This window comes from Anser cygnoides, chromosome 22 (assembly GCF_040182565.1).
Source record: "Anser cygnoides isolate HZ-2024a breed goose chromosome 22, Taihu_goose_T2T_genome, whole genome shotgun sequence".
Classification (NCBI taxonomy): domain Eukaryota; kingdom Metazoa; phylum Chordata; class Aves; order Anseriformes; family Anatidae; genus Anser; species Anser cygnoides.
In genome coordinates this window covers 7,104,449-7,121,555 of record NC_089894.1, presented here as the reverse complement: position 1 = coordinate 7,121,555, position 17,107 = coordinate 7,104,449, and the positions used below count along the sequence as shown (strand labels likewise).

The following is a 17,107-nucleotide window of genomic DNA, read 5'->3' as shown; positions in this document are numbered from 1 at the left end:
TGACAAAGGCGCCCGTCCCACCTGTCGGCCGTGGAGTTTGCCAAGGCTTCGCTCACTTCAAGGTGAAGGAAGGGTTAAAAGAAAGAAACCAGGCTAAATGAACCCAAGTCTGTCCCAAAATAGATGTTAAAAGACTCTTTCTTTGGTTGCAAGGCTGCAGAATGCTCAGACTGCAAAGGGAGCTTCAGGACATGATGCCTTTTTGAAAAAACAAGGAATTCACTATTATTTCTTGGACCCTTGCTTATAATTTATTCTGTCATTGCAAAAAAAGTCCTTTTAGATATCTTTGTACATTAAACACTAGGAAAGTTAAGGTAGATCTTTTTAATATATATATATTTATATATATATTTATATATATACATACACATATATACACAATGATGCATTTAAAAGTTACTATTTCCTCAGTGATTACAATACCGTTCTTTAAATCGCTTGCTTCTGAAATGATCATGACTCGATGCCACTGCTAAAAATACCTTGTGCCGTGTGCAAGGAATACCAACAAGACACCACCAGGCATTTCTGGGTTTGCCACAGAGCTAGAGAGATACGCTGCCTTCTCTGCATTCATTCTCGAGGCTCCGAAATAACAAAAAACAGATATTTTTGCAGAGTATTAAGTAAAAGCTGCCAGATATTGTGCAAAGGCAATGTTACATTTGAGCGCAGGAGAAGATTTGCTTTCATCTCCCCTAAAAAAAAAAATTAAAACCAACACCCTGGAAAGGCCTCATCGCAAGGTGGAATTTCATCTGAGGTGACACCCAAGAGGAACACCTCCAGGATTTGAGATTCTGGCCAATTCAGACGTCTGCTTTGGGGGATGAAGGGCAGCAGTGGGGCCGGCATGGCTTTGTGGAGCATCCCATTCCTTCTTCCCAGTGCGGAGACAGCCATCGTCATTGCGGTGACTGGTGATGGGAAAGGAGTCATGGAGGAGGTGCTCGGGGCTGCCGTAGGACCTGGCTCCTGCCCGCAGGGCTCTGCCTTCGCCAGCCACCCCTCACTTCACCTGCGCCACGATGAAGCCAGACTCCCGCATGCTCTCGTAGTACTCGATGGCCAACGCAAAGTCAAACTCGTTGACGGCTGGCCCATCGATGGCGATCTTCATGAGGTCGGACAGCCCCTCGTCCTTCACGCAGCGCGACCGGCCGCGCTTCAGCAGCTCCCGGCCCCGACTGATCTTCTCGGCCAGGACCGAACCCAACGGCAAGGCCAAGGCGATGGCCGCGAGGATGGCGAAGTCCGGGAAGAGCTCGTGCATCTCGGAGTTGCTGTAAACCAGTTTGACACAGAGGTCCTTGAAGGACAGCTGGCTGAGGCTGAAGACGATCCGCTTGAAGAGGGGGAAATCGCTCAGGGCCCTCTCGCTCACCACCACCCGGGAGTAGGCCTGCAGGAGGAAATTCAGCTCGCTGACCCCATAGCTGCCAATGTCCTCCAAAGACTGGGGGTAACACTTGGGGTTGAAGATGGCCGAGAAGGAGCTGACGGCCTCCAGGACGCTGCTGGGGAACCTGTCCAGCAGATTGCCCCGCACGCTCTCCAGGTAGGTCTCCTTCAGGTGCTCGAAGTGCTTCAGGTGCACCTTGGAGCAGTTGGCCAGCTCCACGCCCTTGTAGTAAAGACGTCTCTCGCCCTCCCGGTCGTCCCGCGGGTGCTCGTTCATCTCGTTGAGGAACTCTTGGAGGTTCTGGCCGCTGGCGCTCTTCTGGGCCTGCAGGGTGGTGGCCGTGGCAGAGACGATGGGTTTCAGGATGGAGAGGTCAAAGTCCTCGATCTGGAAAAAGCGGCTGAGTTTCTGGAAGATGGGGAGGACATCCAGGAGGATCTTGGTGAAGGCCACGAACTGGAACTTCTTGAGCTCTTCGCAGAGGCCAAGGGCCACAGGAGACCGCTCTGCCTCGCTCTCCAGCAGCAGCACCAACGTGGGCCACGAGGAATCGATGGCTTCCACAGCCGGGAAAATAGAAGTCCAGTGGATGGCCTTGGGGCTCCCGAGGTCTATCTCGCAGAGGTCCAGGACGCTCCGCAGCTCCTGCAGGCTGTTGCTTTCCCCCCTGAAGCTGGAGTAGAGCCTGTAGACGGCGTCCACAGTGGTCTCGTACTTCTGGAGGTATTCAATGCTGACGATGCTCTGGGTGGGCAGCAGGGAGCTCCCGTGGGACAGGCAGTGCATCTCCGTGAGCAGTGGACAGAGGGAGCTCAGCGCCGTCCCCACCCCGCTCAGCCGCTCAGCCACCAGCGAGGCGCTGTCGGCGCTGAGCCAGGTGATCTTCATGGTGGGGATGCCGAAGGAGCGCATCACCTCGCCCACCTTGCCCGCCACCGTGGAGGCCTCCCCGGCGGGCAGCTCGAAGCTCCCCAGGAAGGTGGTGGAGGTCTGCCCGTTGCAGGGGGAGACGGTGGTGGTGAACATGGCGAGGTTGCGGTGCTCCAGCAAGTCCACCGTCTCGTCCACCACCAGCCCGACAAACGGCGAGGCTTTTATCCTGTGCCTGTCCTCGTTGTGCAGGACCTTGGCGATCGCTGCCTGAGCCAGTTAAGGATGCGCAGGGCAGGCGGGGAGGGAAAGAGAAATACAAATGAACTTTAAAAGCACATGGGAGATGTGCAGCACCCCTAGCAAAACAAGCTGCAAGGCACCCACGCTCAGATCTCCCCAAAAGCAGCGCGAGGTCCCAAATCTGAGAAGCCCCTAAGCACGTGCTTGGCTCCCACTGGCCACTGGGCACCCGCCTTCAAAGCAAAGCATCGCCCGGAGGAATCGAAGCCACTTTTGCTCATGTTTTAAGCTGCTTGCTGATTTAGGTGCAACAGCTGGGGATCTTAAATGCAAGTGCCTACAAATTGCTCTCAAACCCTGAGTTCAAGATGTTAGCAAATTCTACTTTCGGTCCCTCAGGTATTTTTTAGGAGCTAGAGAAAGTCAATGAGACATCGGCACATTTGAACTGCAACTTCAGATACACGCTTGAAATTGGAATGTTTTAGCACCCGTTTCTGGATGAAAATATTTCCCTAAATAGTAGCTTAAAACATGGAGCAAGTCCATCAGTCACGGCTGTTTGGCACGGGAGTACCAAACCCAGCTTTCTCATGGAAAGAGCCACAGAAAGCATCTCTGCAAACCTTATTTAAAGCCATGCAATGCTCCCGTGTCCCACCATTCAGCTCACAACTTGCTGTGGCTCGCTTTTTGCTCCGTTCCATCCAAGTGCACAGCAATAGCACTTAAAGCAGCCACGAGCGCTGAATCACGCTGCAAGAGCAGGTTATATTATGGTTGTGTCCGCAGACCTCAAAAGCAATTTTGACCTTATAATGCTGTGCGAGTTGTATATACAAGTCAACTCCCTGCTGGAAATTGCTTTCTCTTTTCTAATATGCTGCCTCCTGTTTCCCCTGGCCGCATCCCAAGCAGCGAGTTAAGGTCATCTGCTGTGGGCTGAAGGCAGCCAGCTCCCTGCATCCTCCTCCCTCCCCACTTCCTCAGGGCTCCCAAGACCCTGCCTGTGCCAGGAGCTCATTAAGACACCTAACCCCTGCTTCTTCAGCTGTGACTCTGTCACTTTAGTGCTTTTCAAGCAAAGCATGGGCAGGAGCAGCAATAAAACTTTGGGGCATCTCTGCCTTCTTTGCTCCATTTTAGCCATTTCATGGAAATGCCGCCGGTTCAGAGGGAAAACTTTCTCTGCAAGTGCAAAAGCTGTAAGTAGCACTCCAGGCTGAGAAATCTAATTAGTGGATTTAGCCTATCTGCAGTGAAATAGGGCTCTTTATATATATCTAAAAAGCCTGGCAAACTGCCAAGCTTCACTAAAAAATTAATTCAATTTTAACAGGCATGAGCCATTTGTAAAATTCAAAAAAATATATGTATCCTTTCTCAACTCTCTGGCTACTCGATCTTTCTGATCACTCGGTTTAGGGCAAAAAGGAGGAAAAGCCCACTGTGCTGGCGTGCCAATTGAAGTCTCGAGCTTTCATCCTTCAAGCCTGCAGCATCAACTCACAGAGATGGGCATCGCGCTCCGACAGCAGGAGTGGCTGCTCCCAATCCCTGTGTTCTCCCGAGGCACACACATGGCTGAGAGCCCCCGGCTCCCTCGATGGAGCTCATTGCTTTCTCTAGCCCCTTCGTCCTCCTGAGTTGTCACATCAGGGAATGACACCAGCAAGGTGCCATGTTTATTATTTTTTAATGTGGAAGCACTTGCCATCAATCTCCACTGAAAATATGGGAAAGCTGGACGATCGCCTGGCTCCAGCACCCATCCAGGTGGGATCAGAACAGCCAAGTAGCTGGCTCTGATCTTGCCTGTCCTTGCTTCCCGCAGTTCCTGCTGCAAAAATGCATTTTTTTTGGCCCTGGTGAGGCAGAGCACACACTCGCCTCCAGCCCTAGCCCTCGGGATGGGAGCATGTGCCTAAGGCTCCTGTTCACACACGCAGCAGCTGAAGAAAATCCGGCGATGCCCGACACAACACGAGCTCAGGGGTGCTGCAAAGCGCGGGGCTCCCAGCACGAGCACCAAAACCTCTTTGCTGCGTGCCACGGGAGCTTCACAGCACGGTCCAGCCCCAAAACAGCCATCGAACGCCACGGGCGAAGAGACCCCCAGCCCCATCGTACACACCTGCATCTCCCTGACGCTGCTGGGGTGGTAGTACTCGCTGTGCTCGGAGGCGAGCAGCGCCTGGCACAGGTTGAACTTCTGCAAGTCCAGCAGGGAGGAGCACTTCTCCTCCGGGATCTCCTCCTTGGCCATCCAGTAGACGGTGGTGAGGATGGCCACCTTCGCCGGGTTCACCTCCACCTTGAGGACCGAGCGCAGCTCCGGGTGGCCGTGGACGCGGGCCTCGAAAGCCAGCTGCTCCCGGTTCACCGCCAGCGCCTGGCGGTGGGCGCCGGAGGTGACGTGCCGCAGCAGGGCATGGCGCTGGAAGTTGTCCGTGCCCACGGTAAAGGCGTTCTCCGCTTTACCGTGCTTGTTCTTCACCAGCGCCTGCCGACACTCTATGCAAAACATGAGTTTCCGCTCATAGTCAAACTCCAGCCAGGTAAATTCTTCCTTCCAGTGCTCATTGAAATAGCGCTTACACTTTTTATTGGAATTGGAAGTTTCCCCAGCTGGCTTTTTCCCTGGAGGCACCATATTGCTGTGGCTGGGAAATCAAACACTACGGTTGAACTGAAACGTGCCTTGGAGGAGCAGCCTCTACACTTAATTTAGTCAGGAAGGTCTATTACCACTTTCCTGGTTCGACTGGAGACGAAAGAGACACAAGGGGAAAGGGATTAGGGCCCTCGCAATCCTCAGTCTTTGCTAATTTTTTTTTTCTTGCCTGCTATCAGGGACCTGCGTTGATGGGGGTGCTCGGAGGGCAGGACCCTGAGCACTTCTTTTGGTGTCCCCAGCAGCTCTGGGTGCCCGTGGTGGGACCGGCATGCACGGCTTGGTCCTTCACCTGACCACAGGGCTCTCTGAATGCACTCCCAACCAGACCAGACCTTCATGCTGCAGCCAACGTTCGGAGGATACGGAAGCTTCAAAGCTGGCTTTCAACAAAACATTACAAATCAGAGTGTTTGACCCCCCCGAGGAGAAAACACTCGATTCCCCAAACTGCCAGGAAGGACTGAAGCACCTTGCTCACCTCCTCGGGTAGGCAGCATCTCCCAGGCTTGCAGGGAGCCTTGTCCTGGCCAGATTTTGAGCTGAACCCAGATGGCTTTGAGGCCGAGGACCAACTCAAACGCATGCCGAGGGCCTGCGTGTGCGCGTTTTCATTCCTTCCTTGCTTGCCTTTATTTCAGGAAGCCACCAAACCTGCACTGGCTTTGGGGTCAGGTACAGACAGTGCTCCCTGCGTAGCCAGTGCCACCAGCCTGGCTTGTTCCCAAGGGTGGGGGAAGAGTGGAGGAAGAGCCAGGACTCTCCAGCACTTACAGGAGGCTACAAAGCACCTGAGCACGTCTTTAAAACAGTTAGCTCAAGTATTTAAGCAGCCACTCAACTCCCTACCTGTACTTACGCCCCACCCAGTCCAATCCTTGTATTCCTCCAGGAACAGGACTGAAAAATCAAACTGAGCCTCGATAAAGAGAGGAGGAGGAACCCAGTGCAGAGCGGGGAAGGGGAGAGAACCAAAGCATGGGGGGAAAAGGAAAGAAAACAGACTTCAGCAGCAGGTCGCCAGTGCAAGCCAGGAAACACTCAGTGTAACTCACTGAGAAACCCACAAGGATTTGGGGTTTTTCTGAAGAACAAAACCCCCAAGGACTGGAGCCATTCCCACAGCCATCACGGAAAGCCTCAGGATTTGGGGCTGGAGCAATGCCCCAGCCCCCAGCTCTGCTCTGCTTGCAGCCACCCCGCGGCATCGCTGGCACCGCACCGCTGCCTTCAGACCCTTGTCCCCTGCACCCTGCCACCCCCCGGGGGCTGCAAAACACCCTTCATCGAGAGGGTGAGGAAGGGGCGAGCTTCCTCCTGACGCAGGGAATGCAAAGCTGTCCGGGCTGGCAACAGGCATGCAGATTCCCTTTCCTCGTTAACCCTATTTAACGTAACTGCTTGCTTCGCTCCCCAGAGCCAAGCCTCCCTCCTCACCGCACGCCTCTGCAGCACGGCGCAGCCGGGAGCGCTCGGGGGGCGATTCCCAGCACCGGGCAATCGCGTGCAAAGTTGCTGCAGCCTCGTCCTCCTCAGGCCGGTGGAAAAGCCTCACCCACAGCCGCTAAGTGCATCTGCTCTGCAGTCCGTTAATTAGGAAACTGCAAGGGCTTTTGTGAGAGCCGGAGCCAAGACCCGTCTTGCTAAATGTTTCCTCTGCGGTCGCCAGCGCCTGTTGGACGCTCCCCGGGGAACGCAGGCTCTGTCTGGGTAGGGAGCACCCTGGTGCCCCCCCCCGCCCCGTGCCTTGTGCAGGCTCCAAAACTTGGCTCGTGGTCTCGGTGCCCACCTGCCCCGAGCCCCTGGGCTGGGTGGGCATCGAGCTGGGTGCCCTGGCCGCAGCAGGGACAGCGCACGGTCCCCAGACTGTCCCCTTGCCGTCACCAACCACGTCTATACGCTGCACCCAGGCACTCGTCCCAGCAAAAAACTCATCCTTGGACAGAAAAAAAAAAAACCATATATATATATATATATACACACATATCAGTGATGGGTCTGGGGGTGCACAGGGCCCATGCAGCCCCGCTGGGGCAGGGCAGGGGACAGTGCAGGGGCTGCTGGCGATGCATCCGCATCCTGTGCATCCTGGGGCAGCCCCCGCGCACATGGGCTGGCTCCGCTGCCCCTGCTGCTGCTGCCCGCGGGGAGATTTTAGCGCTGTGTGTCCTCAGGAGCAGGCAGCGTGCTGGAGGGGGCAGAATTCAGCTGGGAAGCAGGGGCGTTAATATTGCACCCCAGCTCCTGCATGTGCTGCTCCCGCCAGGAGCACACAGGCTGGGCAGGGGCACTGGCTGTAAGGAAGTTTGGGCAGGATTTATTTGCAAGACAAGGAGCCCCTGCTGGGACGTGCATGCCTCAGGTCCCTCAGCCCTGGCCGTGTCACTGAAATGCCCGCCCGGCTCCAGGCAGAGCTTTGCCAAGTGCGAGCAGAGCCGCATGCAACTCCCCCAGCTCCCCGGCCCCGCACGCCCACCCTCCCTCTACACATACGTACCATGGAACCGCTGCCATGAGCTTTGGGGCCAGGGGGCTTGCAAACTTCCCAAGATTTTGGTTTTTATATAGGAAAAAAAAAAAAAATCTAATTTAAAAAAAAAGAAAACGACCAAACACAGAAAAAACAACGCGAAGCCAAAAAAAATAAAATAATCCCCCAGATGCGGGGCGAAGCACCACACACACACATACGCCACCCCCCCCCCCACCCCGGCCCCGGCGGGGCTCCCCGCTCAATGCATGGGGCGGGCGCCCCGCGGGCGCTGCCGCGGCCCCGAGCGCGGCGGCGGCTGCGGGAACAAAGCCTGCGGCTGCCGCCCGCGCTCACGGCAGCATGGGAGCAGCCATCTTGCTGCGAGGACTGTCTGGCTCCACCGATGCTCCCGGCAGCCAACGGCGGCAGTGGCCACTAGCGGCAGCCGGGAACGGGGAAGGCCGCGTGGCGGTGGCCACCGTTCGGCCACGGTGGCCACGCGATGGGCCGCGGTGGTCCCTGGGGATGCGCTGCTCGTGGTCCCCAGTGGGATGCTTTCCTGCAGGATGGACGGGGGGAAATGGTGATGGGTGTGGGGTACCCGGCTTGTGGCACCCCCTGGGACGCCCCCAGGCTGGGCGCACGCAGCGGGACGCGGCGCAGGAGGCTTTGCACCCACCTGGGTCTGGGCAGAGCCAGGGAGGTGCAGGCAGAGCCAGGACACGAGCACTGCTTCAGCAGGCAGCTGCGGGCAAAGCAGCCCTCCAGCCCTGCCACAAGCATTGAACAAAAATTTGGGATGAGTCCGTTTGCTGCCATTGCACTGGGGGAGCAGCCCGAGCTGCTGCCGAGACCCCGTTATCTGCTGGTGGCCTGGAGCTATGGGACTTGTGTTGGCACCTCCACCCCAGTGATATCCAGCAAGCACAGGGCTCCTTTTACACCAAAAATCTTTCAGTATTAAATGTGGGTGCAATTTAGAGCCTCTCAACTTCTTCCAAAAAAAAAAAAAAAAAAAGGATTTTCTGCTACCCTTGCTGTCCTCCAAACAAGACTCCCGAGGCCACTAAAACCCCGAAGAGCACCCACGCCCCGCAGGAGCCACCAAGGGACCCTCCCTGCCCCTGGCCCACGGTGCTCGGTGCCCACAGAGGATGCTCTCGGCCCTGCCTCCACCTGCTGCTGGTGCAGAGTCAGGCCCCGATAAGCACCGCGGCCCCACGGTATGTGCCTGGATTAGGACCTGCTTTGTACCTGGCTCCGCACACCGGGGAGGGGATGGCGGGCGGCCCCGGAGTAAATTCCTCTCTCTTCAGGCTTCTCGACATGTCCCGGGGCAAGAGGCTCCTTTCTGCTCTCAGGACATTCCTGCCCGGCCACCTTGGCTCAGGGTTAATGCTTACAGGAGCTGGGTGAAACCAGAGACCGGGTTTCCGGGGCTGAAAATATGCGCTATTTATTCTTGTGCTAATGCAAGTGAGAAAAGAGGACTTAAGGTTTTTAATCAATTTTCAGGCTGCTGCGTCCTCTGCTTTGCAGCTCCTGGGGACAAAAGTGCAGAAGTCAGCTGGGCTGTCCTGGCCAGCAGCAGGCTGCATTTCCACCCTATTTCCAGAGGGAGCAGCCCGGTCTGACCCCACAGGCTGCTCCTGCCCTTTGCATCCTCAGGGGAGCCACCAGAGCCTGGACCAAAAGGACGAGGACGAGGAGGAGGAAGACCAGCACCAAGCCCGATGCCCGATCAGCACCAGAAGCAACCCCGGTTGCTTCCAACTGTCGCGAGCTAAAGGCAGCCACGTGAAAATAAATAAATAAATCGGCAGCAGGGAAACAAAACCAGCTCGAGACGAGAGGCAAGGTGGAACAGGCAGGGCAGCGAAACGCCGCGGGGCAAACAAACACACGGCAGCGCTCGGCCTCCTCGCAGCAGGGGCCCCCAGCTCGGTTCTCAGCACAGCCAGGAGAGACAGCGGGTCTGGGGGGGCAAACAGCCCTACAAAGGGTCCCCTGGGATTTAGGCACTGATGTCCTTGGGGGTAAAACAGACGTGCCTAGCATGCTTTTCTCCAGGCACCCAGGATGTTTTTGCTGGATTTTGCTCCCCCAAGCTGCTGGTACAAGCGTCTGGTACACAGCAGCATCCATATGGGGGGGCTGAGCAGCTTCTGTCCCCCCCCAGGGCTTGGGGACCCCACAACCTGCATGATAACCATCAGCTGGGACGATGGAAGGGACCAGAGCTGCCTGCCCAGGGCATGTACCACCCACAGACGACAGTAATTATTTTGCCCTTTACCTTTGCAAAGGGGTATCGGGGGGTCAGGAGTCAATCACAATATTTCCATTTACTCCCATGCAGCAGCAGAAGCCTTGATTTGATTTAATCATCGCTATTTTTCTCCGCCGCGACATGCCTGGAGAGCTCGGCGGGCAGGTGACCTATGTGCACGAGCGCATTTATCATCAGCATGGCACGACGGGCGGCCGCTGCCTCGTGAGCCAGTTTCCACTCACACCCCGTGCCTTCAAAGGTGAAACCAAAACCGAGCTGCTGCCCGGGGGGGTCAGGCTGAGGCCAGCACCCAGCCCCACATCCTAGGGCTGCTTTTTCCCCATAGATTTATTTTCCCATTATCGCTTTTTCATCTATAAGAAGCTGAACAGAAAAGCCAACCGTATTACCCCAAAAGATGTTAAATCCCCGAGTCCAAACCTATTTGTGAGGTTTTGTTTTTCTTCTATGCATTAAGATTTTTAACCTCATCTCTCGGGAATGACTCATGCTTTTGGAGCAGGGAAGGAGCTGCTCGTGCTCCCAAAGCCGCTAACAAAAGCGAGCTCCGTCCCCTTTGGGTTCCCAAGCCCACCGGCCCTCCGGTGCCCAGCCCCACGCCTCTGCTCCCAAATCCTGCGCTCCCAGACCCAAGGGGCTGCAGGGAAGAAAGCAGCACGCTGCCCCACAGGTCCCTGCTCCCAGACCCCCATCCCCATCAGGATGGCACCGGGATGAAGCCAGAGGCTGGGAGCAGAGCAAGCACGCAGAGGACGCGACGAGCGCTGCACCGGCGGCACCGCCGGGCGCTGCAGCAGCATCCCTCGGCACCCGAAGGTGGTGACAATTCAATTTAATTTCTGCTGTGCACAGAGGAGGAAGGAAAGCTGCGGAGAAGCCTCGGTCTTGGGTAGGAAAGAGCCTTCCCTCTGCGAGGGAGACAGCACTCAACGCCGTGTCGTCTCAGACAGACGGGGAAGACGCCTGCAAGCCCCGGGTTTGCTGCCTGGCCAGGCACGGCTGCCTCCTTCTGTAGGGTCCACACTCTCGCAGCATCACTGCAGTGAGGCTGGAGGGTCACGGGAGGAGCAGGCACCCCAGCTCAGGGCACCCCAATATTCCTCCCTGCTGTGTCCCAGCTCCCCGTGTCACCCAGACACCCTGGGCTTTGCCCCTTCTCTGCTGGGGCCCTTCCAGCACCTCTTTGGGCACCCGAGTTCTGGCCTGGACACGCTCAGGACCTTGCAGAAGGGTCTGGGTGGGCTGCGAGGCCACGGAGAGCACAGGGTGCCAGCAAGGAGCAAGAAGCCCCCCGGAGCTGCCACCGCAGGGACCCACGTCCCCAGCCCTCGCAGCCACCACGTGGGACACGCCACCTCTCGCCTCCGTCCCCTTGTCACATCCTTCTGCCTGCGTGACGCGATCTGGCAGGGAATCAGCCCCGAGGTAAACTCCGATGACATCCCTGCGAACGCCCCGGCACAGACAGGGCGGTTTGTCTGGGCTGGCAGGGAGGGGGGACAGCATTTATCTGTCCCCCGTCGGTGACCCCAGCCCGGGGCTGCAACGCTCCCACTGCCCTCATCAGAGGCAGGCAGGGGTTTTGCTCGCCACGGTGTGGCTGCAGAGAAGGGAAATGTCCCTGCTGGCGAGGAAAAAGAGTGGGGACAACGTGATGTCCCACACCCAGCTGCCTCCCAGCCAACGCACCTGGTCCTGAAAAGGTACCTCAGCCGCAGCGGGGACGGGATCCACGGCAGGAACACTGCATATTGATACGATAAAATAGCCATAAAAGAGCAAAAAAAAATAAAAGCTCTCTAATCTGAGCACTGCTCCCTCAAGTGTTCCCCTCTTCATCATCGCCTTCCTCTTCTGGGGATGATATCAGGGGCTCAGGGTGTTTCCAAAAGGGAGCTTGAGTGGAAACCTGGAGTCCCAGCTTAGCTCAGCCTTTATTCTGAGCATCATTTAAATCATAAAAATTACAGCCGATCCCAATTCATTACAGCCAGGGAGCAGCTGACAGAAATGAAAAGGGAGAAAAGACTCAAAATTGATGCTTTCTCACCATTTCAGCAAAATAACCAATTTGGAACAAATTACGGGGCTCCCTTCTCTACCGGCCTTTTGAATTGCCTCTGAGCGAAGGCACATTTTTCATCGCGTGGCATTTCCTCCATGGCAGGGATCGTTAATGATTCCTTTTAACGAAGCACCTGGGGGCAGGTGAACCCGGCCACACTTCATCCCTGGCACTCTGCGAGCGGGACCAGCCCTTCCCTTGACACCGAAGGAGGGGGACAGCAGCAGGAACGGGAAGGGACAAGGGCTCGGGGGGACAAGGGACGTGCCCAGGGTCACCTGCGGACAGGTGGCACAGCCCGGAGCCAGGACAGTAAAAGGGCCCATTTATACCCTTTCCCCCCCAAATTTTATAAAGGTCAGAGCCCTCTGCCTCCCCCCTGCTGCTTTCTGCTTATTTTGGGGTTTTAGAGCAGCCCTGAGAACAGAGCCTGTCATGCTTGCGCTGACAGCTGCAGAAGTACATAACTCTCCACTAAGTCTGCCCTGGGGCGAGCCTGGTCATATTCAATGTTTGGAAGCAGACGCACATCTGTCATTATTTTTTAATTAGATTTTTATTTCCTACCGCTAGTATTTCATTGTAATTTCCGCCACTCCTACCCGGGCCGTGCTAAGATAATCACTTCGGAGAAGAGTGGGAACAGCCAGCCTACTTGTTCGAACATCCCGCTCCGCAGAAGGAGAAAAAAAAAAACAACAAAAAAACCAATCTGTTAAATACCCAGCCCCTGCAGTAATTACAAGCTTAAGGACATCGGCGGGTGCTGGAATGGGCCATCAAAGCGCCGGTGCTGGCAAAGGGCTTGTCAGCAGGCTGCTGGGAGCATCATTTGCACAGAAACTTCAAAAAAAAGTTGGCGTCTGCTTGCAGTACTTGTCGGCGATCCATTACTCAAGAAAGGTGAAGCGTAATTAAAAATGGTTTTAAATAAAAAGTGATTTCTGCCCTTGGCTTGGGGATATTTCTAGCCCGTATCAGACCGGAGGTTGGGATGAGATGACTGCTCGGTCTAAAAATATTGCGGAGGGGAGGCTGCCGGAGGAATTCCGGCTCAGGCTCCCCAGTGCCTCTCTGGGATGTCGGTAACGGCTGAGAGCTGGGAACAGATGTTTTCCCCGGGACATTTCTGAGAGTAAGCCCCCAGGAATAAGAGCAACTGCTGCGTTTACAGGAAAATTCACCCAAAACAACCTTAGGAAAAGCAAAGTTCCGCCGTCAGATGGAGAGGCCCCAGAGCGGCCGGGCAGGACAGAGCACAATGCGCTCCTTGTTGTGCCAGAAGCGCACCCCGATCCCTCCCTGAGCCCGGCGGTGACGGAGGCCAACGTGCTCCGGCTCTGATAACCCGGGCACTGAACCAGAGCCGTTCGGGGCGCAGGGTGAGGAAGCAGCCACTGCTGCCATCCTGTGATGTCTGCCAACCACACTGCCTTTCGACAGCATCGTGCCCATGGGCCCACGCGCACACGGGTAAGAAGATGATTTCCAGAGGGAGCAAGAAGCAAAGAAGTCACCAGTTACCCATCGCGAGCTCAAAGCAACACCACGGCCCCAGTTTTACCCTGCAGCACAGGAGCAAGCCCTGAAACCTGGGGGTACAGAGCAGGGACAACCCCAGGCCAGGACTTCATCGCCTACCCCAGCAGCATCCCCGCGTCCCCCCACGGGCACCACCACCGCCCGGGGAGCCCAGCATTTCCCAGGACCACACCTGAGCCCATCCCGGTGCTTCCCTTCTACCTCCAACCTGGGCAAGTTCCCAGCAAGCCGCTCACAGTGCCTGATTTTCAAGGCAAGACAAAACCTCACAGAGAGCCAAGAGCCCCCCAACACCTTTGGACCACGCTGCTCCTTATCGTAAGGGGGCTTTGTCCCTGCTGTGCTCCTGAGCTCACTGAGGCTGGGCAGCAGCTCCCAGAGCTGGGAGAGCTGCAGGAATTTGACAAGTACAAACAAAAACAGGGAACGGGAAAAGCAGGAGTACAAAATCCTGATTTAAAACTCTGCTTGCGTATTATAGCAGAGCATTAAAAAAAATAAATAATGTGGCATTTATAATTTCAAGTGTTAGCAGTCACCTTAGGCAGAGAGAGCGCTTGCATCCCGACCGGTTACAGCTTTACAAACGTACTGCGGAGCTGCAATGTCTTAAGAAAATAACTTTTCTTCAGTCAAAATGTTGAAATTCAGGGCATTGCGGGGCCTTCACCTTTTTCTTGAGGAGGTGTTTGAAACACGAGGGGGTGAGAAGCCCTCACCCTTGCCACACGCACGCACTTCACAAGGCACGGTCCTAACCTGAGCAGCACGATCCCGGCTCAGCACAGGGCAGCGAGGCTGGGCTGATCCCTTCTCCTTGCTCTGCCGTTTGAGGGGACCTGGAAACTTATCCAGGGGCTAAGGAGGAAGAAAGCAGACTGAGGAAAAATAAAATTAAATGAAGTATTCTGCTACGGCGGTGGGTACGGTCTGTGCATATATCCGTGCATGCACACACAAACACATCTGTGTGTCTGCTGCATTTTAAAGATTAAAATTAAAGCTTTAGGGGCTTTACAACATTTCCTACGTATCTGAGACAGCAAGCTTCGCTTTTTGTTGTTGTTAAACCTGCTTTGTCTGAGCAGCATTATAGATAGATATCCCACATACTGTTACGCATTCCAGGAATACAGGGAAAGACAGTTCACGGAGGAAGGACCATGTTTCAAGCCATTAGAAAAATTAAAGTGATCCATATGAGACAGCTGACGAGCAAGGCCGTAGTTAAAAAAATGACAGCACCTTGGCCAAGCCCTGTCAGATGTGCCAGTTCAATAACATCCGTGATTGCCCCGGACTTGCTGCTCTCAGAAAACCCCAGACAGCACCACGCACGGTGCTGCGATAAAGTATAGCAGGCGTGTGCGTGCATGGGTGCGTGCACACGTATGTGCACACGCATGCACGGGGGCACAGCACCAGCTGCCCTGCACAGCACAAAGCCTGCTGGCACAGACAGCAGCGAGGTGCACGGCTCTGCTGGAGGCTCCCGCAAAGCCCCGTCCTTGCTCCAGCAGCGGCGCGGGAAGTTCTTGCTGATGACAATAAAAGCCCCCAAATTCCCAGCCGTGAAGCTGTGCGTGAAATGGGCGCGAGAGCAAGCGTTACACTTTGCTTGCTGCCGCAGCTCAACTCAATGAGCCTGAGCCTGCCAAAAAAAAAAAAAAAAACACCACACGACAGAAAGCCACAAACACCACAGAGCCTCGTGAGCTTTTTTAACTGCTTCTCCTTCAAAGGCGCTGCCTGCCCCCTTCTCCCCACCCAGCCTCGTTTCACATGAAAAGCATCAAACGCTCACGGTGCGGGCGCAGCGGGAGAAACGGAGCCAGAGGATGCCCAGGACTCAGAGCTGACCCCCAGACGCAGAGCAAGGACAAAATAAAGCCGTGTCAGCCCACAACCCGTTTCTTCCTCTTTTTTTTTTTTTTTTTTTTTTTTTTTACAGCCCTGGGAAAAATCAATAAGATGCAGTGAATCAAACTCTGCTTGAATCCCACAAGTAATTAGGATTAGCTGGCTGGGAGCTGAAGAAACAAGGCTGCATGTGTGCTTGGGCAGGGGAGGGACTGGTTTGTGGGTGTACGATACAGGGCTGAGTCGATTCAAAGAAAAAGAACAGCTTTTAAATGGCTTTTCAGGCAGGATGGAAATAGGGAACAATAGGGATCTGATTTGCTTCAAAAGAAGAAAATCTAATGATGGCAACTGAGTACTGCGAAACCCCGATGGGTGCAGGACAGGGCACGGAAAAGCCCCTACAGGTGAACCAATATTTGTGCTTGATGCTGAGCCTCCTACCAGCCACCCATTCCTGAGCCCAGGCTCCTTAAATTCCACATATTTCTGTAGCTCTTTCCCAGCAGCAAATAATCCACATCAATTTTTCACTGCCGAGAGTTAAGCCTACAGCCAAAACTGCAGAAGGGAAAAAGAGACGCCCCCCGCCCCCCCCCCCCCCCCCCCCCCCCCATAATCTCAGCAGAGCTACCCAGAAATCAGGAAGATTTAAATAAAAACAATAATAAAAAAGGAACAATTCACGCATTGAGTGATCTCAGTTTGCTCAAGTCACTCGGCAAAAGCTGGCTGCTGGCACGGGCGCTTGAATCCCATCCGTGCAGCCGGGGACGTGCCCAGGACGAACACCGCGCACCTTGCCCTGCACCCACGGGATGGACACCGGGTGCCACCGCCAACCCCGGCTAAAACCCAGACCTTGCGCCGCCCAGGGCTCCTCGGAACACACGCAAGAAGCTTCCCTCTAAACCTTACCCTCCGTAAAGAAACGAGCGGCGACCCCGCAGCCGGCTCTCCGGTACCTGCCCAGCTCAGTGCAGCGCGAAGCGATGGGGACCGACCGGGATGCCACCAGCCGGGCGCAAGCGATGGAAGGAAAGTTGCGTTTCACCCACCTAGCAGCATTTTGGATCCGGCCTCGTCGCCTCCACGCTGCTGGCAGCTCCCCTTCGCTCGGCGTTGACTTACCGCGGCTGCATGGCTCGCCCGCAGCCGGGCGCCTCCGTGCCTGGATGGAGCCGCTCGGACCCCGAATAAAAGCGCAGCGCCCCGCTGCTCCGTGCCCCGCAGAGGTGCCAGCCGCTCTCCCACGCGTCCTGCCCAGCCCCAGCCTCTCTCCCTGCTGAGGTCCCGGCCCAGGGACGGGGATTAACGTGAAAATCGGGTGGGAGGGAGGTCGGAGGCACCTCGCTGCGGTGCCCCCTCTCCCCGCTCCTCCTCCTCCTCCCCTTCCCTGGAGCAAAGCACAAGCGCTCTTTTCTTTTCCGAGGCTGGCGCAGGGTAAACTCCAGGGCTGCCAAAGCAAAGAAACTTGGAGCGGAGAGGAAGGAGCCGGCAACCGGCTTCAGCTGCACGCCCCCAGAACCTGCCCCCTCTGAGTGCCGAGGATTTCCCGGCCCCCCCCCAATTAGGGAGGGTGATTTGGGGAAGGGGTCGGGATGAGGCTGCGCCGGGTCTGTGCCGCTGGGCTGGGACCTGCTGGGGTTGCCTGGGGAGGGGATTGATGGCTGCAGCAGCCC

The 17,107-nt window shown here is 55.9% G+C and overlaps 2 protein-coding genes across 8 annotated transcripts in view; both read right to left on the bottom strand.

Moving 5' to 3' along the window:
* Positions 1-17,107, bottom strand: part of ZNF385C (zinc finger protein 385C) — a 76,333-nt gene that overhangs the window by 20,251 nt on the left and 38,975 nt on the right. Inside the window, exon 1 of one of the 5 annotated variants that reach the window (XM_066981711.1) lies at positions 16,484-16,966. The exons of the other annotated variants lie outside the window; for them this stretch is intronic. Coding sequence (XP_066837812.1) covers positions 16,484-16,493 — 10 coding nt within the window. The 5' untranslated portion in view covers positions 16,494-16,966. Of the gene's footprint in view, positions 1-16,483; positions 16,967-17,107 lie in introns of those variants that run through there. 5 annotated transcript variants of the gene reach the window in all.
* C22H17orf113 (chromosome 22 C17orf113 homolog) lies at positions 313-8,075 on the bottom strand. Of its 3 annotated transcripts, none has more exons than XM_048053168.2 (3): positions 7,690-8,075; positions 4,653-5,181; positions 313-2,545 (listed from the first exon to the last, which is right to left on the bottom strand). In XM_048053168.2, the coding sequence occupies exons 1-3, from the start codon at positions 7,704-7,706 to the stop codon at positions 1,013-1,015; spliced, it is 2,079 nt and encodes a 692-aa protein (XP_047909125.1). In that variant the 5' UTR covers positions 7,707-8,075; the 3' UTR covers positions 313-1,012. The 3 variants fall into 3 exon arrangements, with proteins under 3 accessions (XP_047909125.1, XP_013055252.1, XP_047909127.1); XM_013199798.3 differs by having other exon boundaries at positions 4,653-5,282; positions 7,690-8,065; XM_048053170.2 differs by having other exon boundaries at positions 4,653-5,032; positions 7,690-7,807.

What these genes read in the sequence shown, in the direction of transcription:
- C22H17orf113 (XM_048053168.2), bottom strand. An exon ending in GCAGCGTCAGGGAGATGCAG is followed by an intron (nt 2,546 to 4,652) that starts GTGTGTACGATG and finishes TAACTGGCTCAG; the next exon opens with GCAGCGATCGCCAAGGTCCT.